We start from the raw sequence: 23,042 nt of genomic DNA on the forward strand, positions 1-23,042 counted from the left end.
ACTGCGACTGTCGCATGCCAGGACGCTGCTGTCACATTTTCAAAAAAGGACTTCTTGCTTGTGTTGAAACACTTTGTATTGTTACAACTGCTGCATGTCAAGACATTACAGTCACACTATATCAAAGAGACTTTATGCTTTAGCACTTGTTTATTTCTGGATATTTTACTAATTTTTATAATTATGTCATTGCACTGTTGCACCACGTCACTTTAAGTGTTGCATGTTTACTATGTACTAAAAGTCACTTTAGAGTGCAATATGCACGTTTTTTGAATTAACACTATATCATTTTTTTTTTTTTGATATCTTGTTAATGGGTATAATGAGATATATTTATTAATGGATTATTATTTATTGATTAGTGACACTTTTTACACTATTGATACTTTACCTATGGATATGCTGAGAGATATTTATTGACCACTGTCACCACAGATGATTATCATTCCACCACTCAGAGCTGTTGCCATATGAGTGGAGATTGCTGTGGTGCTATTTGTGATTGCACATTTCTTATGTATGCCACACCACTTTAAGTTACTTTAGCCAATTAATCCAGGATTAGCGCGGCACCACCTTTATTTACTACTATTTATCCACAGGGTTTAGGTTATACCCTATTTGGTGCAGGCAGCTTCTCCTATCTGAGTCCTGTTTAGTCTTACCAGATAGCGTGGGAATAATCATATAATCTAAGGGGGAGTATTTGACAAAGTTTTTCTCAGTTTGTCAAGAATTGTCTCACTGAACAATAAAAGGGGATTGCTCAGAGATGGATTAACTCTGTATGGCAAGACTGGGCTCAAATGATAGCAAATCTTATACTCTACAGTATGATAAAAAAAAAAAAAAATTTCGTGTTTACATCCACTTTAAGGGCCTCAAGTCAGGGAAAAGCTCGGGGCCGGATGGTTTCACATCCACTTACTATAAAATGTTTAGTGACATTTTATCGCCCCCCTTGACCGGAGCCCTGAACTCCTTGTCTTGACCCAGACCAGTGCCACCTGACTTTCTCTCAGCCTACATAATAGTAGTGCCTAAGCCTGAGAAAGACCCCGCTGAGTGCTCCAGTTATAGACCTATCTCCCTATTAAACCTAGACCTTAAGCTGCTAGCAAAAGTTATAGCTAACAGACTGAGACCACTCCTTTCTGACTTGATAGGCCCGGAACAAGCCGGCTTTATGCCGGGTAGAGAGGTGAAAGACAATGTGATCAAGGCCCTCCTTGTAACACACACTGCGCATATGCAAGAACTAAACAAAAAAGTCTGGATGGCCAGGACTTTGAGGGCCTTCTCCAGTCTACAGATGCACAAAATGCCTTCAATAGGCTCTCCTGGGACTATATGCTAGCGACCTGTGAACACGTCAGTTGAGGCCCACACATCAAGGCGTGGATTTCTGCTCTCTATCAAAACCCATCTGCTAGGTTAAAGATAAATGGCACATTATCGGTTAAGGTCATGATAGCAAACGGAATAAGGCAAGGGTGCCCCTTTTGCCACTACTGTTCAATCTATCCCTAGGACCATTCATCAGAGTGATCAACAGTGACAAATCAATTACAGGTTTTGAGATATCAGACAGTACAAGAGTACAAGATTTCAGCCTATGCTGATGATCTGGTATTCTTCTTGACCAAACCACACACCACTATACCCAATTTGTTAAAAGAATTTACACACTATGGATATATATCCAATCTTAAAATTAACATTTCAAAATCTAAGGCCTGAATATCACCTTAACAAAAGAACACCTGAATAGAACTAAGGTTAATTGCCCATTCCGATGGGTGCCTAAGTCCCTCAAATATCTAGGAGTATGGCTGACCCCATGGTTAACCACCATCTACGAACAAAACTTTCCACAACTACTGCAGGGGACATTGAAAGACTTACAGACCTGGCACCCTAGATATTTCTCATGGTTCGGAAGAGCCGCTATCCTTAAAATGACCATCCTCCTCAGACTATTATATCTTTTAAGAACGTTGCCAATTAAAATCCCTCAAAGTTTTTTTAAAGCGTTGCAATCCATGCTTCTGCAATTTCTTTGGGGACACAAAAAAATCCAGAATCAAATTTTCATTACTCACTAGACCTAAGGAACATGGCGGGATGGGATTGCCACACTTACACAATTACTACCTCACCTCCCACCTAATGAGAGTGATTGATTGGCACTGCCATGGCGACTCCAAAGACTGGGTCACACTAGAGACATCCCTGAGCTCAGTTCCTCTGAAGTTTTCCCCCTGGATTCCATGGAAAAGCCATAGTTAATCCATAAAACAACACCCATTGACAGGAACCACCTTAAGCATGTTTCACACTGTGACCAAAAAATACAACTTAACCTCTTCACTCAGCCCAAGGAACAACCCTGACTTTACCCCGGGAACTGAGAATATAGGTTTCCAAACCCTAGACCCTAAACAACTGCTCATGGCAGGTGACAACTTTGAAAGGGCGACGTCAGTCACCTTTGCCTGGTTACAAAACTCTAAAGCCGTAAGTGAGGATAGATTCCGGAGGGAAAAGTCAAAGGCTCTGCAGATAGATATCACAGACAATCAATGGAAAACAGCTTGTATCCTCTCCCACAAATGCTCCATTAGCACTAAAACAAAGGAGATGGCATACAAGCTCTTGACACATTGGTACGATACCCCGGCCAAACTAAAAAGATGGTTCCCCCATACCTCTGACAGTTGTTGGAGATGTGGAGAAGTGACAGGCACCCTCCTACACATATGGTGGCATTGCTCAGTGTTGAGTGCCATTTGGAGCAAAGTCAGGAAGACCATAGGGCAAATCACGGAGGCTAGAATCACATTGGATGCAGCCTGTTGCCTGCTCACCATCACTAACTTCCCACTTAGGCGATACAAAAAGTCCTTGACCAAGCATTTGCTAAATGCTGCTAAGACTTTAATACTATGGAAAAGCACTCGGGCCCCATCTATACAGGACTGGCTGAGGAAAGTCTAAGGTTTTCCAGATGGAAGAAACACTAGCCCAAACCTCAGACAAAGTGAAGAGATACCATAAAACTTGGGCTCTATGGTTCACCTTTAAAGTCTCAGTTGCCCATGAGAACCTAATGAATTAATAACCAAAATGTAGAGAACTCAGCGGATCCACTTCCAGGACACCAGCAGTATAATTGCTATCCTAGACAAGACAAGACTTTATATCTCCTGACTTTCCTTTCCTCTAACTTTCCTTTCCCTTCTCTAACCCTCTCTATCTACTGATAATTACGAAATCAAAGCTAGATACATCAACATACATCACTACATGAATGTGATAACCGATTTAACCATCATATATAGCTCAAAGTTAATACAACCTCAGACTGTTATGAAGTTAAAATGTCTTTGAACATTATGTGATGAGTTATAGGTTCAACGTTATATAACCATTTTTGTTACCTAATACGTTTTAACATGGAACACCTTAAGATGCGTGACTGTGCTGTTACACTGTCCTTGCTATCCGCTTTGATTTGTAAAACTGAATATGACTTCAATAAACTTTTGATGTTTAAAAATAAAAAATAAAAAAATAAAGGATTAAACACTTACAGACCTATAGGTTTAGTCCTTGGAAGGCACTGGTTGACTGGTTGAATCAATTACTTCGGCTGACTGCAGCGGGAAATAAGTGGAGCTTCAGGTGTTACTACAGCTACTGGATCAACTTGGGTAAGGCAGTAGACCAGCGGAAGCTCTTGCATTGTTTTAGTGTCCCCAGTGATATCCTTGGTAGCAGATCAGTGTATGTGAGATCGATCTTCAATTAATTAGTAGCACATGGTAGGCCCAGCCCAGCACATAAGGCCCAGGTAACAACCTGTAGCAGGAAAGCCTCACGCACACCCAAGGTGCTTTATTAAGTCTAAGCCCAACCTACCAGCAACAAGCTCATCACTGATTGGCTAGTTAACAAACATGCTGTCCTCTGTATCCCTCAACAGAGTCTGGAAGATCTGGAATATCACTATGCATGTAAATGAAAGCCCTCAACAATCCCAGATGTATATATTGCCTTGGGTGCATATAGAGAATACGTAAAAGGTTTCCTTACTGTGACATATCAAATGACTGTTATTACTGTATGTCCAAATATATCAGAAGAATAGTCAATATTCTTCTGTTAGCATTGTTAGCGTCTGCAGCCTCTCTTCTTAACGCATGAACCAGGGGAATACCACTAACAAATTAGCACAAAAATGATCATACAAATAAAAAAGGACAGAGAGAGAGAGAGAGAGAGAGAGAGAGAGAGAGAGAGAGAGAGAGAGAGAGAGAGAGTGCTGCTCTTAGTGTAGCATGTTTTAAAAAGCCATAACAATAATAAAATCATCTGTATTTTACTTACATGTAATAGTAGTGTAAATCACATTAATAAAAGGTTCCACTAGTATACCTCCCATCCTGTCACCCATTGGTTGGAGTCCACCAGGCTCATAAGAGCTCCTTTGTGGGACGCTGCCTATTTGGACGAGTACACTGCCATTTTGTGGAACCTTTTATTAATGAAATTTACACCACTATTGTATGTGAGAGGAATACAGATGGTTTTATTAATTTTTAGGGCTTTTTAATAAATGCTACCCTGAGAGTGTCTCTCTCTCTCTGTTTGTCCTGTTTTATTTTTGAGTCTGGAAGATGACATATCATAGGAAACCAATGAGCACAAAGTACTGGAAAAGTCAATGCACTACAAACAAAAAAGTGCAGGTTTAAAGAGACTTTAAGAAACACATCTCTACACGTTTGGAACTCAGGCTGCCTTTTAAGGCTAAGTTGTTTCAGCTATTCATGCTTTATTATTGACAATACATAACACAGTAATATCCAATACAATATATTGGCTATACAATTCCTTGGGATACTCCCCTTGCATTATCTGCACACCAGGAACACTTCTTAGTGCTTGCTGCTCAGCCTGGCAACAATACAATCCTTAACTGATTTTACCACAATCCTGAAAGAAATATAGTGCTGTTTTGCCAATTATATAGACAGCGACACAATGGGGGTTATTTACGAAAGGCAAATCCACTGTGCACTACAAGTGCACTTGGAAGTGCATTCACTGTAGATCTGAGGGGAAGATCTGAAATGAGGGGAAGCTCTGCTGATTTTATCATCCAATCATGTATAAGCTAAAATGCTGTTTTTTATTTTCCTTGCATGTCCCCCTCGGATCTACAGTGACTGCACTTCCAAGTGCACTTGTAGTGCAAAGTGGAGTTGCTTTAAGTAAATAACCCCCAATGGACCATCTACTGAGTGGTTTATAAAAATACACAAATGATAATATGCAATGGCAACTGCGCAAAATGTGAAAGTCACATTATAATGACTTTCAGGTAAATGTTGTTCTAGTATAATGCATGCTCATTAATTAACTAATTTTAACGGTAGCTGCAGTGTATGCTATTGCAATAAGATCACCAACACATTAATAATCCCTCATCAGTGGTGTGAAAGTTTTCTTAATAACCTAAAAGAAGCACTTTAATTTGATTTGTTTATAGGCAGTACTTCAGGGAAAAAGCAAATTCACTAAACTATAGATCAAGCTTTTATTATATACATATAAACCTGCTGTTATTAGTAGTTCATTCCCAATTGTTTTACTTGTTGATCCTGCCAGCGCTGCTGTTATTCCCTTATTTCCCATTAAAAACCTGACAACACTATGCTGAACTTGTAGCCTTGTTAGCCTCTGATCTATGTCTCCCTATTTATATGCACATCACCGCATCAAGGCTAGAAGCATTGTTGGCCATGAGTGAGCGAGGGTAGGGACAGCAGTGAATGGTGATGTAGGAGTAGAGACCTCCCATCTGCCTGTAAGGCAATGTATTGATGGTCACATGATCACCAAAAATACATGATAAACAAATTTGTCTAAAAGCAAGGTTTGTTAAACAAAAAAATCAAGGATCACGAAATAAGGCTATTCAGACAGTACTGCTCTATACTGTATGTGCTACAGTAGGCTTGTCTTATATTTTAAAGCGGTGTTCCAGCCGCAAAAATTGTTTTTTTAAAAGTCAGCAGCTACAAACTGTCAGCAGCTACAAACACTGTAGCTGCTGACTTTATTAACCACTTCAATACAGGGTATTTTCACCCCCTTCCTGCCCAGACCAATTTTTATTTTTCAGTGCTGTTGCAATTTGAATGACAATTGCACGGTCATGCAACACTGTACCCAAATGAAATTTTTATGTTTTTTTTCCCCACAACTAGAGCTTTCTTTTCGTGGTATTTGATCACCTCTGCAGTTTTTATTTTTTGCGCTATAAACAAAAGAAGAGTGACAATTTTAAAAAAACACAATATTTTTTACTTTTTGATATAGTAAATATCCCAGTTTTTTTTTTTTTTTTTCCTCAGTTTAGGTCGATATGTATTCTTCTACATATTTTTGTAAAAAAAAATCGCAATAAGCATATATTGATTGGTTTGTGCAAAAGTTATAGTGTCTACAAAATACGGGATAGATTTATGGCATTTTTATTTATTTATATATTTTTTACTAGTAACGGCGGTGATCTGTGATTTTTTTTCCATGACTGTGACCTTGCAATGGGCATTTCGGACACTTTTGACACATTTTTGGGACCATTCACATTTATACAGCGATCAGTGCTATAAAATTGCACTGATTACTGTGTAAATGTGACTAGCAGGGAAGGGGTTAACACTAGAGGGTGATCGAGGGGTTAATTATGTTTCCTAGGGAGTGATTTTAACTGTAGGGGGCAGGCACTCACAAGGGGAGGAGAACGATCGTGTTCCTCTGTACTGAGAACACACCATCGGTCTCCTCTCACCTGACAGGACATGGATCTGTGTGTTTACACACACAGATCCACGGTCCTGCTGTGTTCATGGGCAATCGCGGGTGCCCGGAGGACATAGCGGCTGCCGGGCACACGCCCTGGGTCCCAAGCACCGCGCGCGCCCCCTAGGCGGCCGGGAAGCCGAGGATGTCATATGATGCCCGCCCAGGATGGAAGATCCCTCCTGCGGACGTCATATGACTATGGGCGGGTAATGAAATGGTTAAGGACATTTACCTGTCCAGGGAGCCCAGGTTGTCGGCCCCCGAGGCCGATCAATCCATCGGATTGGGTGCAGGCGCCACCATTGTAACTAAGGGAAACAGCAGTGGAGCCTTCAGGCTTCACAGCCGGGTTCGTACTGCGCATGCGTGAGTCGCACAGTGCTTTCTGAATGGTCCTGTCGTCTTCTGGGACACACACAGGTCCCAGAAGGCAGCGGGGAAAAGGAGGAAATGATACACTGGGCCACGGCTGAGCTAGGACGGAATTACACTACCTCATTAGTACTTCAGAAAAGGAAAGAAAACATTTTTTTTAAATTTAAGGCATCATTTTGTTTATTTTTCAGCTGCAAACATAAATAACTATAACAGCTAAATAAAAAAAAAGCAAAAAAAAAACAAACAAAAAAAAACACTGACAATTTAAGCAGCAGCTCCACAGGCATAGTGCGGTGCATGCCACATTCATAGTAAAGTTTTGACATTTTGACAAGCTGTTTAAACACAGCATATGACAGGTACATATTGCCACAATGGTTTAAGTAATATAGCTGAGTTTGTCTAAGGCAAGAGTCTGGTAGTCAGGGCATTTTAATAAGGGGCCATGTTATGCTGTACCCAGGGGCTTTGCTAACATGATCCATTAGGCACTAGGGATTATTGAAAAAAGAAAGTTTAGGAAGCAATACCCTAGTTTCCAGGCAAATGATTTAGGTTTATGAAACAATTGCACACACATACCGCGGTAAATTAGCTATGTTTGGTGTTTAAAATAACACTGCAGCAAAACAATATTGTACTCTGCTAAGTGTATGAGATTATAATTTGTAACAATAGCATTCAGCATATGAATTCATTTTTCTTTTTATGCATATTTTATCCACATTTACATGCGGACCAAGCTGTCCAGCAAGAGTGACAGCTACAGGGTTTGAGACAAACCACATAACCCTGTCATGGCTGCTGAAAGAATTGGAGCTGCCACAGAAGTGGCTAGAATGGGTTTGGATTCAAGTATTATTAAGCAATTAGGAAGAACAGTGAATAGTATGGATAATTGGACATTCATTTGTCTTTTGGGCACGCAGAAGAGGATCGTCCCAGATTTATACAAAGTCTCTCGATCTGGATCCTAGTCTTTTTTCAGTGTGTTGGCATAGTAAAAGAGGTATGGTTTGGGGGGAACTTCTGACCGAGCTGGGTACTATGGCGTATGGTTATCCTCTCATCATTAATCATTTATTTGGGGGGAAATGACATAGGTAACCAAAAAAACTTTGAATTTAATCTTTCAAATTAAACATTACATTCGGACTATAAAAGCATTGTATCCCAGTTTGGTCAATTATTTTCTCCAAAATCATTCCTAGATACAAGTGGCTGAGCTCTGTAGTTTTCCGTCCTTTTCAAAAATTTTTAAAAAAACGTATAAATAGGAGTTATTGAAAAGTTTATGGTGCTTGGTTATTGTTTCTCATATCGTCATTTAGAATTAGAAAGTGGTATCCCGGGCCTTTATCGGAAGGATGGAATTCACTTGTCCGATATTGGTTTGGATATAATGAACAATAATCTCCAGACATGAATTGAACAGGCCGTGATTTGGGTGTAGCCAGGAGGGCTTGCAGCCCTCCTGTCTGTGTGGGACAGTTTTATAAATACTGATGTGGTTTTGTAATACAGCTTGAGCTGTAATAGCTGAGCTGAGTAAATGGTTATTGTATATTTAAGTTGGTTTAACCATCTATGGTGATTTTGTGTGAAGCGTTTTTACAATTATATTAAAACCAATAATAAAGGTCATGGCCAATTTTTGTTCCAAATGATCTTGAGTAGTTTATTTATTTAACATGTCTGGTGATTGTTTAATATATTGCTGCTTGTGATCCCATAATTATTAGTGTAAGCATGAAATGCTTATGAAAGTGAATGGAATGTCATTGCAAACGTGTGAAAAAGTGGCCATCATGCTAGTTTCTCCCCTTTTAAACCCAACTTACTTTTTTCTTATTGTTATAATGATTTCACAAAACCATTTTTTTCCCTGCATGTGTCACAATGAAGCATTAAAAGGGGAATAAAGCTCGTATAAAGCGAACACTTACAATAATATTGAGCTTTAGCATTTCATTAGGCCACATAAAAGTCATATTAAAGAGATATCATTTTTATCAGCAGACATTGATGATTACATTTTGGGGTCAGTATATTGCCACATTTTTTTTTTTTTACTACATTGCCAAAAAAAGAAATTCTGGGACTCAAAGGGATGAAGGTAGAAAAAGGCCCTGGGGCTCAAGTTAAAAGTGTTATCTGGAGTTACGGTAACTCACAAAAGTGAGTACACCCCTCACATTTCTGTAAATATTTTATTCTATCTTTTCATGTGACAAGACTGAAGAAATGACACTTTGCTACAATGTAAAGTAGTGAGTGTACAGCTTGTAATGACAGTATAAATTTGCTTTCCCGCTGGCAACAAAAGTAAGTACACCCCTAAGTGAAAATGTCCAAATTGGGCCCATAGTGTCAATATTTTGTGTGGCCACCATTATTCATTATTTTCCAGCACTGCCTTAACCCTCTTGGGCATGGAGTTCACCAGACCTTCACAGGTTGCCACTGGTGTCCTTTTCCACTCCTCCATGGTGACATCACGGAGCTGGTGGATGTTAGAGACCTTGTGCTCCTCTACCTTTCGTTTGAGGATGCCCCACAGATGCTCAATAGGGTTTAGGTCTGGAGACATGTTTGGCCAGTCCATCACCTTTACCCTCAGCTTCTTCAGCAAGGCAGTGGTCATCTTGGAGGTGTGTTTGGGGTCGTTATCATGTTGGAATACTGCCCTGCGGCCCAGTCTCCAATAGGAGGAGATCATGCTCTGCTTCAGTATGTCACAGTACATGTTGGCATTCATGGTTCCCTCAATGAACTGTGGCTCCCCAGTGACGGTAGCACTCATGCAGACCCAGACCATGACACTCCCACCACCATGCTTGACTGTAGGCAAGACACACTTGTCTTTGTACTCCTCACCTGGTTGCCGCCACACACACTTGACACCATCTGAACCAAATATGTTTATCTTGGTCTCATCAGACCACAGGACATGGTTCCAGTAATCCATGTTCTTAGTCTGCTTGTCTTCAGCAAACTGTTTGCGGGCTTTCGTGTGCATCTTTAGAAGAGGCTTCCTTCTGGGACAACAGCCATGCAGACCAATTTTATGCAGTGTGCAGCGTATGGTCTGAGCAATGACAGGCTGACCCCCCCCCCACCCCTTCAACCTCTACAGCAATGCTGGCAGCACTCATATGTCTATTTCCCAAAGACAACCTCTGGATATGACGTTGAGCATGTGCACTCAACTTCTTTTGTCGACCATGGCGAGGCCTGTTCTGAGTGGAACCTGGGCTGTTAAACCGCTGTATGGTCTTGGTTACTGTGCTGCAGCTCAGTTTTAGGGTCTTGGCAATCTTCTTATAGCCTAGGCCATCTTTATGTAGAGCAGCAATTTTTTTTCAGATCCTCAGAGAGTTCTTTGCCATGAGGTGCCATGTTGAACTTCCAGTGACCAGTATGAGAGAGTCAGAGCGATAACACCAAATTTAACACACCTGCTCCCCATTCACACCTGAGACCTTGTAACACTATTGAGTCACAAGACACCGGGGAGGGAAAATGGCTAATTGGCCCCAATTTGGACGTTTTCACTTAGGGATGTACTCACTTTTGTTGCCAGCGGTTTAGACATTAATGGCTGTGTGTTGAGTTATTTTGAGGGGACAGCAAATTTACACTGTTATACAAGCTGTACACTCACTACTTTACACTGTAGCCAATTTCTTCAGTGTTGTCACATGAAAAGGTATTATAAAATATTTACAAAAATGTGAGGGGTGTACTCACTTTTGTGAGATACTGTAGGTTTTATTTTATCACTTACTAAAAGTGGAAATAAATCTCTGCAAAAAAAAAAAAATAGGCCCATGGGAGCTATTAGTCTAATAGTTAGTATGCACAACATATTAGCACAGTATGGCAGACTTACCTTGAAAGTGATCCCCTCCAGCGCTTAGGTGGCAGCACTTCCATTGGTTCATGGGCACTTCTATCTTCTCTTGGTTTTCCTCCAGGTTTCGGACCTTCAGCTGCTTGATGACCTCATTCCCTGGCACCCCTCTAAGTATAACTTAAGTTAAATTAAGATGATTGCTAGGGATTTAGTATTTGGCAGTTTCTGGCTCTCCCTTTTCTTTGTTTTAGGTCTCCCCTTGTTAGCTGTCTCCAGGCAGGAATTTCTCTTTCGGCTGTCACCAGGTAGATCTGCCAGTTTCCTATCAGCTCTTATTTGCCCTGAACTTTTGGAGGAAAAACTTGGCAACGAATTATGGATCTTTAAATATTTTAGATTCTGATTCCTGTCAACAGGTGGATCTTTATCAAGATGAGCTGCCCCTCCCTCCCCTAGTTGTAGCTATCCTTTATTGGGGGTATTGATGCCCACATTTGTGGGTCGACAGTGTGTTTAAATACTTTATTGGACTGGTTACATTTAGCTTGAGTTTTGGGGACTAAGCTTTTGATGTTTTGTATGTATTTAAAAGTTTGGTTTGGTTTATGGTTATTATTTTTTTTAATTAAAGCCCTTATTGTTTATTGATATGTTGTTAAAAAGACCCAAGATTAATATATTTTCAAAAATGATTGTCTTGTTTGTTTAATTAACTTTTCTTTTCAGGTTATGTTGCTATTACTCTAGTTTAGGGTGCTGTATGGGATCTGCAATTTCATGTAACTCCTCTTCCAGTTACCAACTGCTAAATTTGTAGAAAGTAAGTTAAATAATTTGTAACTTCTTAAAGATACAGCCCAGGTAAACATAACATCCCTGCGTTTACAGTCACTGAAGACATAGCCTAACTGCTTAGTGGTCTATTTTCATACTTTCGTTGATCTTATACATCTGCTTGCCACACTCTCTAATATCCTGTAATTGGTTGTAACTTTGTCATGCAAAAATCCAAGCTAGGCTTTCACTGCTTCTTAGTAAGACATTTATTTCAGTTGTTGGTCATGTTCCATTTAAAAAACGTGTGAGATCTGACACGGGTCTTAGATTGGTGTCCATTACGGTGAACTTAAACAGTGGGTTAAGGTGGAGCGTATTTTGTCAGGAATTGCCGCTTGAGTCCCTACCATGGTGCCAGCCAGATTTACCCCGGCAGGTACTGGATCACCCCATGATAAGGGAGACTAGGAAGATCTGTCAGAAAGCGTTCTGAGATTTTTCGGTATCGCCATTACCGTCGCCGCTCACGTCCATAGTGGGAAACTTCCACTCAAAGACCCCAAAACCTGAAAATAGCGGATCGCTCACAGGCCCAACACTTTTTTGTTGTCGGACAATGGATGACCAGACAGCAAATCATGGATGACCCAGGTCTGTCAGGATTATCTTTTTGGCAAAAAATACAGCTGACTCACTTCCTTGGATCCCTTCCCCCTCCGGAATCATTTCAGAGGTGTCTTACCACCTTTGAACTGCTTTGCCTAGATCAGGCTCCACTTCTCTCTACCAATTGCTGATAACACCACCAGCAGACCACAAGCTTCCATATATCACCAGTTGGGAAAGAGAACGAGGGCTTGAGTTGACTGAGAAACAGGTAGATATACTCTGTTTTCTTACAAGACTTCGATCTGTGCCAAGCACCAAGAGGCGGGTTTCAAGGTATTGAACCAGTGGTACCATACCCCGGCAAAGATCCATAGAATGTTTCCCCAATGGGGATTTATGGTGGAGATGTGGGGAGGACATTGGCTCTTTTCTCCACATCTTCTGGTCCTGTTGGCTCCTGCAGTCTTACTGGACTGAAGTACACCGTATTAAACTCAATATTTTCAAATGCAGCATTACAAATTCATTCTTTTACTTATGCTTTTTACCAATTGTATTTGCTTGGCTTATGTTTTTTCTGCACAGCAGCCTTTCTGTTTTTTTTTTTTTTCTTTATTCAGGCAACTGTACAAGAAATGCATAACAAGCAACTGATGCCAAGATCACTTTATCCTTTTTACATTAGAGGACTGCTGTCTCTCTTATAAGAACAGCAGTTAATTCTCCTTGGGTACCAATCAGATACACATCTTTATATCTGATTGGCAGCTAAAATGAATACCTCCAGCCTTCAGTAAGCAAATACTAATGCAACAGAGCTTATGTGGCCTATAAGACTGTACAAAAAGTGTCAAGTGATGTGGACAGCTCCTTAGCAACCAGTGAGAAATCATCTTTAAAGCGGGATTCCGGCCAGCTAAAATTTTTTTTTTAATTCAGCAGCTACAAACACTGTAGCTGCTGACTTTAAATAAGTAGACTTACCTGTCCTGGGTAGGCCGCCCGAAGCCGGCCTGTCCCTTGTCTCTCGGGTCCCGGCATCGCCATCCTAGGTAAGGGAAACAGGCAGTGGAGCCTTGCGGCTTCACTGCCAGTTTCCTACTGCGCACGCGCGAGCGGCGATCTGTGAATGGCCCCGTGGTTTTCTGGAAACACACACAGTTCCCAGAAGGCAACGGGGCAGCTCAGATGGAAGCAGAAGATGCCGCGGAATAGGAACAGGTAGATTAGGAAGACTGCCTAGCAACAAGGGTTCAGGTAAGTTTAAATTTTTTTTTTCAAATGTTTTTTTTTTTTTTTTTTTAGGATTTTTGGTGAATTTTTTTTTTTTCAGGGTGGCCCTCCACTTTAACTGAACTGCTAACTGTAGAATAAATCTGATATCATGGTTGCCATGATATAATGTATTTTGCATATCATCACTGCTCTACAGTATTTTCCACTGCATTGAATAGTCCTGTTTTTTTATTGAGGGTATTAAAATGATTACTTACCCAATAGTGCAGCCAGCATCTGCCTCAATAATCCAAACACAATTTAGGTTGTGATCGTAGGGTGCAGGATAACCAGGCGACAACACTCGGCCAACTTTCTCTCCATGGATTAAACCACCGCATTCCGCTACAATAATACACAATGTTACAGTTGTTACAGTTGTCATAAACAATATCTTCAGAATGTATAATTTTTTTATTATTATTATTAAACCCACCTATGCACAAAGGAAGAGGCTGGTCCCAAACTCTGCGCTCCCCAGTCAAACAGACTAAAACACGGCTGCCACGTAAGCTATAACCAGGATCACAGTTGAAAGTCACAGAACTTCCTGAAAAATGCCCCTCATCTTTATCCTTGTAGCCATACAGAGGTGTCCCTGGGTCCTCGCACTTAATCAGCTCAAAACCTGCAATGTTAAGACAAGGACATTAAAGAAAACATGATAATGCTTTAGGACTGCTCTGCCTGCCTCTGGCACCATCACTTTGTCAGCAGGAGGATAATTACAATCAATGCCAGGTTTCATGGCACTGAGAGGTGTTGAAGCAGCGTGACAGTCTTGTCATTGTGCCATTGGATATGGCTGTAGGGGACAACATCATAAAATAGATTGCTAAAATAAAGGTGATTTAAAAATACAGATAAATTACATGTTAATAAGTCAGATCTGTATAAAAAGGCAAATTAAACATAAATTACTGCATTAAGACTGCTACATAATAAGTCTCACAGGATGGTCATTTGCTCTCCTAGCAATAGAGACAGAAGCCTTCAGCGTTTCATTTGACAGCCAATTAGCCACTGAATTGTGGCAGTTGCAATGCCATAGTCAGAGTCATAACTAATAAATTTGTAAAAAGCAAGACTAAAAATTCATCTGTGTATTATTTAGAACTACACTATGACACATCATTAAACAGCACTGTAACTCGTACCCTACATTGATAGGAAGGACTATTTAAAGATTAAAATTATTTTTCAAAAAGTTTAAGGCTTAATGTTTAGTACAAAGATTCATAGGCCTTATGATTTGTAGAACATGTTGGGGATTCCCACACTCTTTCTTTCTTTCTTTCTTTCTTTCTTTCTTTCTTTCTTTCTTTCTTTCTTTCTTTCTTTCTTTCTTTCTTTCTTTCTTTCTTTCTTTCTTTCTTTCTTTCTTTCTTTATATATGGTTAGAATAAGACAGCTGGACAGCTCCAGCCGCTGTCTCAGGTCCTCATTGAATAGATTGATAGCAGCAGGAGCCATTGGCTCTCGCTGCTGTCAATCAAATCCAGTGACGCGGGAGCCGGGGGTGGAGCATGGGTTCCCCCATGGAACCCATGCCCCAGGGGGCACCCGATGAAGAGGAGGAGCCAGAAGCACCACCAGGGGACCCCAGAAAAGGAGGATCAGAGCCAATCTGTGCAAAACCTATGCACAGAGCAGGTAAGTATGATATGTTTGTTATTTTTTTAAAAATTAACCTTTACAATCACTTTAAATGGTTCACATTGCTTGTAAATATAGAGTGATTTTCTGCTACTATAGTTAAAAAAGGTAATTATCTATATCCAGAGTGTTTGAAGGAAAGAAAATAGCTTGATTCCTCCATCAACACAATCAGTGTAGATGGGGGAATTCCTCCCACTGCTCTATTATATTTCGTCAGAATACAATGATCACTACCCATGGCTATAGCGAACGAAAAAAAAAAAACGACAGGCTGGTTATACTGAAGTTGATTGATAAGTCGACTTCAGTACAACTAGGCTGCCTATACATGGATCAAAATTTGATTTGTCTATGGCTGGCTTAAGTATCAGCTTTCATTCCCCTGAATATGCTATATTGTGGAAAGCTGATACGTGATTGTTTTTTATTGATAAATAATATCACTGAACACCATTCTACCATTCTGATACATTTTTAAATGCATAATGTAGTACATGTTTAAAACTTCTGCCAGAGTGTAATTCAACAGCTCTTCATCACTCAGAATATGGAGCAACCGAACAGACTTGTTCAGTTTATTTAAACATCTTTTCTGCATGAGTTGAAGATAATAATGATGGGATGACGCAGGAAATGAGAAAGCATGATAATATCATCATGGATAAAATGTGATTACAAAATTGTATGAAAACATTGACTTACCTGAATGTTTTTCTTCAGTGCAATAACCTTCATTACTCATTTTGGTTCAACAAATACTACATTTTCACTAGATGAAAGCCCTGCACCTAAGCCACTCCATCTACCTCATTTTATTACAACCACTGTGTGCCAATGAAAGCTGGTGTCTATAGGTCCAAACAGGATCTAGCAGAATAGTTAAAAAAAAAAATGGCACCCTATACAGTCAATGACAACAGACATACTGTATGTCTATTTCCACTACATTATACACCAGCAATGACATTAAATATTTTCATTGTTTATACTTTGTATACATAAAGTTTTATGAAGGTAATTTTCGTATTTGCTAAATAAGCTGCTTAAAGCAGACCTTACATCAGAGATATGCAATTAGCGGACCTTCAGCTGTTGCAGAACTACAAGTCCCATGAGGCATAGTAAGATTCTGACAGCCACAAGCAAGACACCCAGAGGCAGAGCATGATGGGACTTGTAGTTTTGCAACAGCTGGAGGTCCGCTAATTGCATATCCCTGCCTTACATGCTCTTGCTGTTGTTTTTATAATTTCCTCCTCTGAGTTTCCTCCTCATTCTGCCCCCTGCTAGACACCGGGTATGTGGGTGCCCTTTGTGCATGTTTGGACCTATGGAGTCCCCACCAGAGTCCGTGGCCTTGCATGCATCTGTTGCTAAGAAAAAAACAGAGCCAAAGCCACACTGACTCAGAAGTTGCTGTCAATCACTTCCTTGAAAAGGATGAGTGGTATGGCTTTGGCTCTGTATCCATCTTGATATGCCTTTGAGTACAGCACTGGGGACTGCTGTGTGGAATATTGTAGTTCTAAATGGGAGTGTGTGCATAGTGGAGACTCCATTGGGACTCTAATAGGTACCAGCAAGCACAGGTGGCACCCAAAAGATATTTTATGACTTGACAATGACTTTTATATTACTTTAGGATGCATCTAAAGTTTTTTTTTTTTTTTTAGGGTAGAGAGGGTATAAAACTTTTATTGCTGCCTCTGCCCATTTCCCAGAGAGATTTACCCTCTCCTGTGGCCGCCGTCACAGGGACTAAAAGTGAGGGGAAATCTAAAGGTTTGAGTTGCACTGGAAAAGGAATAAAGAGAATACATTTCCAATGTGGACACTTTTTCTGGTGGGTGACAACTGTCTAAGAAGAGATTTCACTTTCCAGAGATTACTTCTCACTTCCTATTGTGTTTTGAATCAGAAAGGGCTTTTAACCATTCCCATTCTATCCAGGACTATGAAAGAATGTACATTTGCTGAAAGTAGGATCTACTTTTCATATCTAGTATACTAAAGGCAAGACTGATCTATTTTTTTTTCTAAGCTTGAGGCAACAGTCCAAAGTAATATTTATAATATATGTTATTATCTTATAGATGACACCTAACTTGCATTTTTTGTAGACTACAGATTCTCTATATTTCTATTAGCCATAGTAGTTCCCATATTTAAATCTCATCAAAATCAAGCAGTATATTCTCCTGACAATACCTCAAGATTCATTTAATGTATTAAACAGGATGAAATTATAATTTGTGCTATGCATTGAAATCTCTGTCAAAATTATAATGAGGAATATATGACAGGATCTACAAGCTTTGACATAAGATGATCCCATAATAAGGCTGCTTATTATCTTCAGGTACAAAGGACAAATCCTCTGCTCTGTAAGATCATAAAAAGATGGCTGGTAATGAGACAATCCTCAAATGCCTTCTGTTGCATTGTTCCTTATGTGGATATCAGCAATTAACTGAAGCATCTGAGAGAAAGTCTCCAAACCAAAAGTCTTCCAGTCTCCTTAAATGATTAGATGGCAAAACACTATGTGGACTTGATGTGACATTACAGGGTGGCTACCCAATGTGTGGTGGTTGAATGGTATAGTTGTAATGAGAATATAAATAAAAGCAGTGGCGCTTAAGGTACAGGGCAGGCTAACATGAATTTAGGTAGGGAAAAATACATTCTCCAAAACTGTTAACAAAATGATGGATACAGAAAATGTACACAGCTACAAAAGTAAAAAAAAAATGTATATAAATTGAATTTACAGTAAATCTTACTATTGGAGACCTTTGCATAAAGGAAACCTATACTGAGAAATACATACTCTGTCATTACTGACTTCTTTCTGAGTTGCCAGGTTATCGCTGGCTTTGGAACACTAACCTGGGGATAGCAGGCACACCATGAAAGTCAAACTTGTGGGGCTTGTATCCATGGGCAAATGCAATGTGCTTTCAATTGAAAAACATTTAAAATCAGTTTGAGGTGCTTTGGGGTGTATTTCACCTGTAGTTGACTGCAGTACAATTTGACTTAAATTGGATCCAGCTTAAATTGATCCTGGTATGTGTTTACAAACTGGCTATGCATGCACATGTGTTATCACATTCTGCATGCCAGGTTACAGCTCCACCAATTGAGAGTGTTGAGGAAAGACCTGGTAACCTATCTTGTAAAAAAATTGCCAGGAGAATTCTATGGAAATGGTTTTCAGGCATATCATATATGAACAGATAAGATAGAATTATAAACAAATAGTTAATGAAACTAACTAAAGAATATTGCTTTAGAATTTCATGTGTTTCTTCTGAACCTTAAAGAAAAATAACAAACCCAAACAAACACAGTAACATGTAAGAATCTGCAAAGAGCCAAGATTTAAAGAAAGAAGGTTATCGTAATAATGTTGATTCAGTTCAGAGAATAGAGCCACGCAGACAACAAAGAATGAGGCATGTTTAAATTTAATGAGCCGATTTCTTACATAAGAGGTATCTAAAGTTTTGACTCACTGGAATAAAACAGCTCAAATCCTTTACTGGTATTTTCTGCATCTGTGATTAATTCAAGCCACAGTGCACTGGATGTGCTGTTTAGACTACGCCCCAACATCTCTGACTGGCTAAATGTTCCAAGAAGTCGGGCAGAATTATTGTGCCCATCATATACCTGGAGAAGAAAGAAAGGAGATCACACTGACATATTTCTGTTAGGAGTTTCTTTTTTAGACATTTACGGTACTTTTATTTATGCAATGCACTCTGATGTCATCATACCCATATATACTACAGATTGCCTTTTATTTATACATTTTGCAATGCTCTGTAAACAGTTTTGCTTAATTATTAAACAATATTTTGAACATTTTTAAGATTTATCTATATATTTTTCATTTAATTTTCATTTGCTTTTTATCAAATTCCTAATTTGCTTATGCAGGCCACATATGTTTCAAATTCCAAACTAATTTTCTTTTGAAAAAATCAGAAAGTTTGTGCATTTTGTAATCTGATGGCGCCACCATTCATTTCGAAAATAAACCAACCAAGCTTTTAATTTCACCTCATGTTGCTACAGAAAATAATTTTCGTGTCTGGGAATCTTTTCTCTCTAGGTCACAGCTTATGCGCATTTATTTTTCGATTATACTTCTCGCACGATTCTCCCATCATTGATTAGAATTGTGTTCATTTTTCAAAAAATTTCCAACACGCCTGATCAGTTTAGTCAGAAAATTAAGTCTTGATAGATCACTATATGTTGGCGGCTTTAGCAGGTATAGCTATGTAATACATTAAAAATAAGTGCTTATACTGTTTTAAATCCAACAAGGCACTGTCTCGCCCTGCTCTGTACAGCCTCAGTTGTCCTGTATTCTCAGCACTGTGGCCATACGCAATGAGCCATTAAAGGCTGATTTGCTGACAGCCTCAAGATTTACTGCTGCTGAGGGGGGAGGAAACAACAGGAATGACATAGACTGTGCCAAGGGAACACTGTCTAAAGAAAGGGAAAAGAAAAGCAGGAGAGATGAGAGGACAAACTCTGCTGCCAGGAAGACACAAAAGTGTTAAACTTACAAAAATAGTGTCTTATCGTTTCTCCCTGATATTCTTCCTGGGCAGCAGCAACTTCAGCACTGTAAAGCTTCTGTCAGCCTTCCTCTCTAGCTGAGCCAAGACATACAATACAATCAAGGCTGGAAATGTACATGTTTTATTTACAAAAAGTGACATATAGTTTTGAGACTAAGAAGAGGGGGAGAGCTTTTAATAAGTAATACATTTCCAGCAAGAAGAAACAGGAGGCAATTTACAGCACATACAAATTTTGGTAGCATGATTATTAATGTGGAATTCATGTTCTTTTGTTAAAGAATATTAATTGATATGAAACTGTTATGGGTAAAGTTCCGCTTTAATTCTGATTGCTGGAAAATGGGCTGAGAATGCTTGTCCAGACACCAGCTTCCAATGGGGGCCTCCAAGGAATTCCTAACATGTGTTCTAGGCTAGCACAGGGTTTCTTCCCAGATATACTACATGTGTCTAGTACAGAGCCCTAGAAATGTGTCCACAGGGCTTAAAAAAATTTAGACATATTGCCTATAAATTGAAGGAGCAGTTCTCTTTTTCAAGACTTGCTGCCATAGAGAATAAGTCTCGTAAGCTCTAACGAGCAGGGCCCTCTGATCCCTCCTGTATTGAATTGTATTGTAACTGTACTGTTTCCCCCCATGTTGTAAAGCGCTGCGCAAACTGTTGGCGCTATATAAACCCTGTATAGTAATAATAATAATAATAGTAATCCTGCAGAGAAATCAATTTTCCATATGCGCTTATAACTTTGATCTTTTGTTGATTACCCAAATGTAATGACAAAGGAACCTCAAAGGCAGGGGACTCCAAACTTTCTAATCAAAAGGCCAGTTTACTGTCCTTCAGACTTTAGGGAGGCCAGACAGTGGGAGTAGAAAATGTCCTGGCATCCAAATGAGTAAACAATACATCTTTGGCATAGGGGAGGAATAATGCCCCATCGTTGGTGTCAGTTGGAGGAATAGTGCCCCATTATTGGTGTCAGTGGGGGGGTAGTGCCCCATCATTGGTGTAAGTGGGAGAAATAATGCCCCATCATTGGTGTCAGTGGAATGAATATTACCCCATCATTGGTGTCATTGGGAGGAGTTATGCCCCATCATTGATGTCAGTGGGAGGAATTATGCCCCATTGTTGGAGTCAGTGGGAGGAAAAGTTCCCAAAGGGCCAGATAAAGGCAAGGAAAGGGCCACAGATGCATTACAAACTGAATAAAAATTGACTGAAAAGGCCAAAAAAGCATAGATTAATACACAACCTTAACCAAGAAAGATGAAAGGATTGGGGAAGGACTACTTTGATTTCGATTTTACCCTGAAACCAATGGTGTACAATGTAATTCCCATTTACATCAGACTATAAATGTCTTTGAGGTTAGAGAACAAAGTAAAAGATTCCACATTTAAAAAAAAAAGATATGAAATATATATCTATATAAATTTTGGTGGTTATAAAGCCTGTTTTTTTTTTTCGATCTAAAGTTGGATTTTGCATTGAACTACTGTACTGAGCAGTTGGCACACTTTTACAACACTGTGCCATTGATTTCAATGGGTATATTTGGAAAGTGTCAAACATGACATGACTAGTTACATTTGCTGCACAGTGAAGTCAAGCATCATAGCAGCAACATTGTGTACAGACCACAGTGGCCCCATGTTTTTTTCAAAGGTGGGTGATAGGGGCACAGTAAAAACATAGATCAACACCTGTTTTTACTGCCCCCTTGCCACCCATGTGAACTCAACCTAAGAACAACAGCTAAGAGTGAATTTTGAGATTCTTCTAATGATAATTATATATATATATATATATATATATATATATACATACATTACATATGTCTATATATAGATATAAATATATCTATAGCTATATACAGTTGTGCTCATAAGTTTACATACCCTGACAGAATTTAAGATTTCTTGGCCATTTTTCAGATAATATGAATGATAACGCAAACACTTTTCTTTCACTCATGGTTAGTGTTCGTCTGAAGCCATTTATTATCAACTGTATTTACTCTTTTTAAATCATAATGAAAACAGAAACTACCCAAATGGCCCCGTTTAAAAGTTTACATACCCTGGTGATTTTGGCCTGATAACATGCACACAAGTTGACACAAAGGGGTTTGAATGGCTATTAAAGGTAACCATCCTCACCTGTGATCTGTTTTCTTGTAATTAGTGTGTGTGTAGAAAAGGTCAATGAGTTTCTGGACTCCTGACAGACCCTTGCATCTTTCATTCAGTGCTGCACTGACGTTTCTGGATTCTTATTCATGGGGAAAGCAAAATAATTGTCAAAGGATCCATGGAAAAAGGTAGTTGAACTGTATAAAACAGGAAAGGGATATAAAAAGATATCCAAGGAATTGAGAATGCCAATCAGCAGTATTCAAACTCTAATCAAGTAATGGAAAATGAGGGATTCTGTTGAAACCAAAACACGGTCAGGTAGACCAACTACAATTTCATACACAACTGCCAGGAAAATTGTTCGGGATGCAAAGAAAAACCCAAAAATAACTTCAGGTGAAATACAGGACTCTCTGAAAACATGTGGTGTGGCTGTTTCAAGATGCACAATAAGGAGGCACTTGAAGAAAGATGGGCTGCATGGTCGAGTCGCCAGAAGAAAGCCATTACTAAGCAAATGCTACAAAGTATCCTGCTTACATGTGCCAAACAGCACAGAGACAAGCCTCAAACATTCTGGCACAGTCATTTGGAGTGATGAGACCAAAATGTAGCTTTTTGGCCACAACCATAACCATACGCTTCATTTGGAGAGGTGTCAACAAGGCCTATGATGAAAGATACACCATTCCTACTGTGAAACACGGAGGTGGATCGCTGATGTTTTGGGGATGTGTGAGCTACAAAGGCACAGGAAATGTGGTCAAAATTGATAGCAAGATGAATGCAGTATGTTATCAAAAAATACTGGAGGAACATTTGCATTCATCAGCCAGAAAGCTGCGCATGGGACGTACTTGGACA

At 39.5% G+C, this 23,042-nt stretch overlaps 1 protein-coding gene across 3 annotated transcripts in view; it reads right to left on the reverse strand.

Moving 5' to 3' along the window:
* Positions 1-23,042, reverse strand: part of CSMD2 (CUB and Sushi multiple domains 2) — a 1,533,565-nt gene that overhangs the window by 348,969 nt on the left and 1,161,554 nt on the right. For all 3 annotated transcript variants that reach the window (XM_073615428.1, XM_073615429.1, XM_073615430.1), the window contains 3 exons: positions 18,952-19,108; positions 14,211-14,402; positions 13,993-14,119 (listed from right to left, as the gene is read on the reverse strand). In XM_073615428.1, the coding sequence (XP_073471529.1) occupies positions 13,993-14,119; positions 14,211-14,402; positions 18,952-19,108 (476 nt within the window). The remainder of the gene's footprint in view (positions 1-13,992; positions 14,120-14,210; positions 14,403-18,951; positions 19,109-23,042) is intronic.

The sequence above is a fragment of the Aquarana catesbeiana genome, linkage group LG02 (assembly GCF_042186555.1).
Source record: "Aquarana catesbeiana isolate 2022-GZ linkage group LG02, ASM4218655v1, whole genome shotgun sequence".
NCBI classification, from domain to species: Eukaryota; Metazoa; Chordata; class Amphibia; order Anura; family Ranidae; genus Aquarana; species Aquarana catesbeiana.